General features: G+C 34.0%; 1 protein-coding gene across 1 annotated transcript in view; it reads right to left on the bottom strand.

The window, feature by feature from the left end:
- The window catches only part of LOC107654549 (serine/threonine-protein kinase H1-like), an 8,642-nt gene extending 890 nt beyond the window's left edge, over positions 1-7,752 (bottom strand). The window contains exons 1-3 of the mRNA XM_016441671.1: positions 7,265-7,752; positions 7,006-7,226; positions 400-508 (exon numbers count right to left, since the gene is read on the bottom strand). Coding sequence (XP_016297157.1) covers positions 400-508; positions 7,006-7,226; positions 7,265-7,752 — 818 coding nt within the window. The remainder of the gene's footprint in view (positions 1-399; positions 509-7,005; positions 7,227-7,264) is intronic.
- Between the last annotated feature and the right edge of the window lie 428 nt (positions 7,753-8,180).

Genomic DNA, 8,180 nt, shown 5'->3' with positions numbered 1-8,180 from the left:
CACAGCGAACATATAATACACCGAACACACTGTGAACTTATAATATTTTATATTATTATAAGATAATAATATAAAATAAATCAAAACAAAATAAAAATAAATGTAATAATGTATTAAACACACACACAATAAATAGTAAAATAAGATATTTTCAGATTAACACTGTATACTTGTCTGGAGAGATTGTTCTTACAGATGTGAATGTGATTTAGTAGTCTTGAAAAGACTCCAAGTAATGAAAAATCTTTTTCAGAATCCTTATATTGAGCTCTGAATCAGTAACTCAGTAACTTTGTAACTCAGTCCAGCAAACCCTCCTACCCACACTTCTCCTGCATGAAATCGATTCATTGCTGGTTTTGCATTCAGTCTTTGTTTAGAACAGCATCAACTCATTACCGGTCTGAGAGCCAACACAGCAAAGCACAGGCTGTAAATGTCACTGCGTACACAGACACGGATTCTGCAGGGATGGAGGCCTGACCGCCATCTTCTGACCACCAATGACCTGTGCAACCGACGCTTCTGCCTCTTAAGCTGCATTAGATATACAACATGGCATTTTCGCCTCGTCGCCATTTGAATGCGAGGACATTAGTCAATAAATGTCAGCGGTTCTGAATAGATCTGTGACTCATCGCTAATTTGAAGTTAATAGCCATCTCTGGTATAAGAGAAGCTTTCTAAAGGATTTTATTTTATTGTATAGCAAGAAAAAAAGATGCAAGAAAAAAAAAGCAAGAATAAACACTGTGAATTGCAAAGAGTCTATAAAATAGCCAATTGTGATTAGAAATTCTGATTGAACGAGCTACAAACAGGAAGGTGCCACATCGTAAACATCCTACATTTAGAATAATACACAAAATTACCTGATGGAAAAACTGTTAATTTCAAATAATTATTTGGAATTAATTCTTAAACAAACAAACGAACAAACAAAAAATAAATAATAAATACATTAAAATAAATTAGAAGAATAATTAATATTAATACAAATAAATACAATCAAAATCGAATGATTCTGAAAAAAAATAAATGATATATAATTCATTTTTAAATATTAAAAACAATCACAATTAAATAATAAAAATAAATATTAATGATTGAAAAAAAAAAATCCAATCCATTAATTATTATTAATAAAAGTCAGAAGAGCTTTGAATAAACTCAGAATAATTATTCTGAATCAAACTGAACTTTATTGAACTTTTTGTTTATGGAGGTTTTGGTTATGGGGTTCTAGACATGATATGGAGAATGCACCTTATAAAACAAAAAATCACAGTAGAAGTAATATCAGCTGTGATTTTAAAATTTTTCCTTATACATTATTTGCAAGGACTGCAAAAGTTGGATGCTGGTAACATGCTGAAGTAAACATGTGATGAGGTCACATGACAATGTAGCACAATAGTTAGCACACTAAACTGTCTCACCATAAGTAGTAAGCTAGTATTCCATTCTGAACAACCTCTCTTATTCTCTCTCTCACACACATCCAGTAAAGACAATTAATCAGCCATGAAATTGACAATTGCAAGTCTGTTACTGACAAATGGATTTTAAAGAGCAGGTTTCATTCAAACACACACTGAAACACTTTAAAGCTGAACAAAGAAAATGTGTGAAAACATTCAAGTACATAGTCTTGCTGCTGTGGTCTGTCAACCGAAGTAAAGAATCAAGCAATTTCATCCAGAAAAAGAGAGAAATCTGACATCAATGAAACATAGCGAGAACCGAACGACTGCCTCTGGTGTTCTGCGGTCCAATCTATCATTCTGTTCTGCACAGTGATTGTGCATTCATGTGGTTAAATATATATGTATATATCTGTGCAGAAACGTGGGTCCATGCGCTGCGTGCATGCATGTGCTTAACCTATAAAGGACGGCCGACTAGTGTTTAATTACACACCATAGAACAGCATCGGAATTCACACCGATGCAGATAAAAAATCATTCTGAAATTGGGCTTTAATGAAAAAAGGTTCAGTCCTTATTTTAAGTTGTTTTTAAACTTTGCTATTTTGCGTTCTCCAGAGTCTTTAATAAGTGAGTATCATCTGTGAAGTATTTAATGAGAGAGAACATCAGGTCAAATGAGATGAAACACATTTGCGCTGAATTATCTCAGGTGTGTTCAGTGCACAGTGTGTCGCCACTGCGAGATGTTATGATTAACTTCAACATTAATATACATGTAATACAAGTAGGTGAAGAGCTTAAAAATAGAATGCTAATTAAAAATCCATGAAAACACACAATCAGAAACCAAGCAGGCTATTAACAAATAAGAAAATCTTCTAAAAAAATCTAGTGTAAAATGAATGTACCAGTTTCTTGTGTTTCTCGTGGTTTCTCAAAAATTTTATTTTCATATATTTTTAATGAAATTAATTTAAATTTAGTAAATACATGAAAAAAATAAATACATTAAAAAAATGCAAAATCTGCACTGTTAAAAATAATTTAGGAATTATCAATAAAACTGATTTTTTTGGAGTATCTTTTATAAGAAAATACTATTTCAGTTTTTCTACTTCAAAAAATGTAATATGTTATTGCATAGTCTTTGCAATTATTTGTCAAATTTAGCAATTTCTGAGTCAAAACTATTTCAAAGTATTTGTTTTTTCAGTGTAACTACTTTGTTTACTAAATAATATAATCATTTTATATAATACAGAAATATTTAAAGTTGTTAAATGCCTTAATTTTTTTGGGTGGTGGTGGTGGAGGTTGTTGTCTTTTTTAATTTTAGTCATTTAATCATGCTTTTTTCCTTTATGAGTTCAGGATAAATAAAAATGAAAAGAAATTAATTAATTAAATAAAATTAAGTTTTAATTTTTTTTTAACATGTTGATTAAAGATGTGATTGTAAATAAAAGCTGTAAATAAAACAAAGATTACTTGAGTATGTTTTACAATAATATATTATTTGTACGTCAAATTTCACATTTAATTCAGTGTTACTTGCCATTTCTATGTAATTATTCACAAAATCTAGCAATTTCTGAGTAAAAATGGTTTTAAAGTAAATCCTACCCACTTTTTTCTTAATTGTATAAGAAGACAAGACAACTTCAAACAGATGCATGGTAAAGCTGCACAAAAAAGGAATGAAAACAATAAATACTCAATGCAATTATCCAAATGGCTCAAATGGTCAGACTTTAAATGCAAAGTCCATTAAGAGCCACACCAGTCCTGTGGCTTTATAGCCTGTGTATCTATGCAAAGGCATGACATGGTGGATATTAACCCACTTATTACAGTCTTGCTCTACAATCATCAATTATATTGTGACTCAGTAGTCCAAACCAAAAAATACAAAAATATTCCTGCATGTATCTGATTACGGTCTGTGAGCAGCGGGATTACAAAGAATTATATATTTAATGCTCTTTCTCTTCAAGAGAACAGCAATTATTGTTGTACAATTGCACCTATAATTTCACAGCTCTGTGGGTTTGAAGTGATAAAGAAATGTGTGTGTTTGCAGTTTAAAGGTGATAAAAGCCCTGTGGTGAATCTTCTCTCCCCTCTGATTACCACCTCTCACATCACACACACACACACACACACACCCTTGAGACGAGGTGAGCTGACGTGCTGTGGGTGGGCGACGCATCAGTCAGGTAGCTGGTGGCTGTTTGCACAGGTGACCAGATTTCACCTTCCCACACACACAAACTCTGTTTGCTCTTTACTTCACACTCGGCTGGATGTTTCATTGCTCTGCTGGGTCATTCCAGGTATCTCAGTACTGTGGTCTGGTTACGCCATCATAAGCATGATTATGATTATGAAGATGAACAGTGTGAACAAAGAAAATATGAATATACTACAACACAGTGGTCCCAAAAGTATTTGAATACTTAGGTCACAATTAAGACTTTATGAATGTTTGTGGGCGGAAAGATTTCTTAATGTTTTTGAAAAGAAAACTTTTGTTCATAATTGCTGCATTTTTGGATCAAAAATACAGTAAAAACAGCAATACTGTGAAATATTATTACAACTTAAAATAACTATTTTCATAAATGTAATTTGTTCCTGTGATCAAAGCTGAATTTTCAGCATCATTACGTTTCTTGTGTTTCTCGTGGTTTCTCAAAAATTTTATTTTCATATATTTTTAATGAAATTAATTTAAATTTAGTAAATACATGAAAAAAATAAATACATTAAAAAAATGCAAAATCTGCACTGTTAAAAATAATTTAGGAATTATCAATAAAACTGATTTTTTTGGAGTATCTTTTATAAGAAAATACTATTTCAGTTTTTCTACTTCAAAAAATGTAATATGTTATTGCATAGTCTTTGCAATTATTTGTCAAATTTAGCAATTTCTGAGTCAAAACTATTTCAAAGTATTTGTTTTTTCAGTGTAACTACTTTGTTTACTAAATAATATAATCATTTTATATAATACAGAAATATTTAAAGTTGTTAAATGCCTTAATTTTTTTGGGTGGTGGTGGTGGAGGTTGTTGTCTTTTTTAATTTTAGTCATTTAATCATGCTTTTTTCCTTTATGAGTTCAGGATAAATAAAAATGAAAAGAAATTAATTAATTAAATAAAATTAAGTTTTAATTTTTTTTTAACATGTTGATTAAAGATGTGATTGTAAATAAAAGCTGTAAATAAAACAAAGATTACTTGAGTATGTTTTACAATAATATATTATTTGTACGTCAAATTTCACATTTAATTCAGTGTTACTTGCCATTTCTATGTAATTATTCACAAAATCTAGCAATTTCTGAGTAAAAATGGTTTTAAAGTAAATCCTACCCACTTTTTTCTTAATTGTATAAGAAGACAAGACAACTTCAAACAGATGCATGGTAAAGCTGCACAAAAAAGGAATGAAAACAATAAATACTCAATGCAATTATCCAAATGGCTCAAATGGTCAGACTTTAAATGCAAAGTCCATTAAGAGCCACACCAGTCCTGTGGCTTTATAGCCTGTGTATCTATGCAAAGGCATGACATGGTGGATATTAACCCACTTATTACAGTCTTGCTCTACAATCATCAATTATATTGTGACTCAGTAGTCCAAACCAAAAAATACAAAAATATTCCTGCATGTATCTGATTACGGTCTGTGAGCAGCGGGATTACAAAGAATTATATATTTAATGCTCTTTCTCTTCAAGAGAACAGCAATTATTGTTGTACAATTGCACCTATAATTTCACAGCTCTGTGGGTTTGAAGTGATAAAGAAATGTGTGTGTTTGCAGTTTAAAGGTGATAAAAGCCCTGTGGTGAATCTTCTCTCCCCTCTGATTACCACCTCTCACATCACACACACACACACACACACACCCTTGAGACGAGGTGAGCTGACGTGCTGTGGGTGGGCGACGCATCAGTCAGGTAGCTGGTGGCTGTTTGCACAGGTGACCAGATTTCACCTTCCCACACACACAAACTCTGTTTGCTCTTTACTTCACACTCGGCTGGATGTTTCATTGCTCTGCTGGGTCATTCCAGGTATCTCAGTACTGTGGTCTGGTTACGCCATCATAAGCATGATTATGATTATGAAGATGAACAGTGTGAACAAAGAAAATATGAATATACTACAACACAGTGGTCCCAAAAGTATTTGAATACTTAGGTCACAATTAAGACTTTATGAATGTTTGTGGGCGGAAAGATTTCTTAATGTTTTTGAAAAGAAAACTTTTGTTCATAATTGCTGCATTTTTGGATCAAAAATACAGTAAAAACAGCAATACTGTGAAATATTATTACAACTTAAAATAACTATTTTCATAAATGTAATTTGTTCCTGTGATCAAAGCTGAATTTTCAGCATCATTACTCCAGTCTTCAGTGTCACATGATCCTTCAGAAATCATTCTATTTTACTGATTTGCTGCTCAACAAACAGTTCTTATTATTATCAGCGCTAATGTTTTTGTATAAGCTGTGATACTTTTTTCTCCAGGGTTTTCTGAAGAAGATTCCAGACATACAAATTATAGTCTACTAAAGAAAAGATCTGTGTTTTGACGCATATGCAAAATATGATTTGCATTAAGCCACCAACATGAAAATGATGATTTCAATTTGAGATCAATGATGAGATCAATTTCTAATATGAATTTATGTGACAGGTGCAGTTTTAGTTTTAAGAAAATGTACTCACCCTCAGGCCATCCGAGACATAGATGAGTTTGTTTCTTCATCAGGACAGAATTGGATAAATGTAGCATTACATCACTTGTTCAGCAATGGATCCTCTGCAGTGAATGGGTGCCGTCAGAATGAGAGTCCAAACAGCTGATAAAACAATCCACAAGTAATCCACACCACTCCAGTCCATCAATTATCATCTTCTAAAGTGAAATGCTGTGCATTTTTAAGAAACAAATCCATCATTAAGACTTTAACTGGAGTCTATCCATAATTGTTTTCTCCAGTGAAAAATTCTCATCTGAATCAGGAGAGAAATATGCACAGATTAAGCACCATTTACAAGTGAAAACAGTCCAAAACAGTCCTAAATAAATATGTCGTCTGATTTTGAAGTGAGAGGACAACAGAGGATGGACTTTTTCACTGGAGGAAGCGTGATTGTGGATTATGGACTTCATTTTGACCAGAAGCGCCGGCTTAAAGTCAAAACATCATTAAAGTTAAAACATCTTAATGATGGATTTTCACTTCATAAGACATTAACTGATGGACTGGAGTTGTGTGGATTGCTTGTGGATTGTTTTATCAGCTGTTTGGACTCTCATTCTGACGGCACCCATTCACTGCAGTGGATCCATTGGTGAGCAAGTGATGGAATGCTAAATTTCTCCAAATCTGTTCTCATGAAGAAACAAACTCATCCACACCTTGGATGACCTGAGTGTAAATTTTCAGCACATTTTCATTTTGAGTGAACTGTTCCTTTAAACTCACAAATAAAAACACATACTGTGACACCTATTGTAAAAACAAGTATTGTGACACTCGCATCACCATGGAAACTGTAGCTGCCCCTGAGAATGGCTCTGAAGAGTCGTGGTCGGCTGCTCTGGTCGAAGGGCAGCGAGCCGCTCAGCAGGATGTAAGTGATGACACCCAGCGCCCACATATCCGCAGCACTGCTACAGGGTCTCCGTGCCAGCATCTCATGGGCCAGGTACTCCAGCGTGCCGCAGAGCGTCCTCACAGCCCAATCTTTAGTCTCACACACAGTGCTAAAGGACGAGTCAAAATTTGCATCCTGAGACGTAACAGCTGTATCTCCTCTGCTGTGAAATGACACCGCCGTCTTGTTCTCCCAAAGTCTGTTATGATCAATCGCGAGTCCTGTCCCGGATGGTAGTACAGCAGGTTTTCTGGTTTGAGATCCCTGTGGATGACACCCAGCGTGTGCAGATAGCGCAGCCCGCCGGACACCATCATCAAGGCCTTGGTGGCGTCCCGTTCTCTGAAGGTTCCTCTGGCGACCACACGCTCCAGGAGCTCTCCTCCTGTGGCCAGCTCCAGAACCAGATAGACCCGATGCTGCGTTTCGAAAACCTCAGCCAGGTGGATGATGTTGCTGTGGTTCACCCGTCGCAGGACCCCGAGTTCTACCTGACAGGCCTCGTGACCCTCCCGACCTTTGACCTCCAGAAGTTTGATAGCGAAGGGTTGGCGTGTGTTCCTGTGCTCAGCACGAATCACGCGGCTGAAGCTGCCACGGCCAATCAGAGCCTTGATGTCATACCTAAAACACATATGAACACCTGTGAGATAAGATTATTGATTTAATTCATGTTTTGAATATTTTTATTTTATTTTGATATTTTCCATTTTCATTTTAGTGACATTTTTAATAATTTTGTTGTGAGTTTTGTAATTTTTATTAGTTTTTTTTTAATATGTCGATATAATGTGTAATACTTTTATTTCAGTTTTAGTACATCAAGTTACAGTTATTCATAGTATTAGTTTTTATGAATATTTTGAATTAGTTTTTGTTATTATATTTTCTGTTTTCATTTTTAGTTAGTTTTAGTAATTTTGTTGTGTGCTTTTTGTCATTATTATTTTTATATATTATTATTATTATTTTTAAGTACATCAAGCTAAACTAACAAAAATGAGAATGTTGCCTTGGCAGCAATCTGGTATAAAATAAGTTTTTTTTTTCAAAGTAATTTCAC

This window comes from Sinocyclocheilus anshuiensis, unplaced genomic scaffold (genome assembly GCF_001515605.1).
Source record: "Sinocyclocheilus anshuiensis isolate Anshui unplaced genomic scaffold, SAMN03320099.WGS_v1.1 scaffold391, whole genome shotgun sequence".
Classification (NCBI taxonomy): Eukaryota; Metazoa; Chordata; class Actinopteri; order Cypriniformes; family Cyprinidae; genus Sinocyclocheilus; species Sinocyclocheilus anshuiensis.
This window is presented reverse-complemented; position numbering and strand designations above follow the sequence as displayed.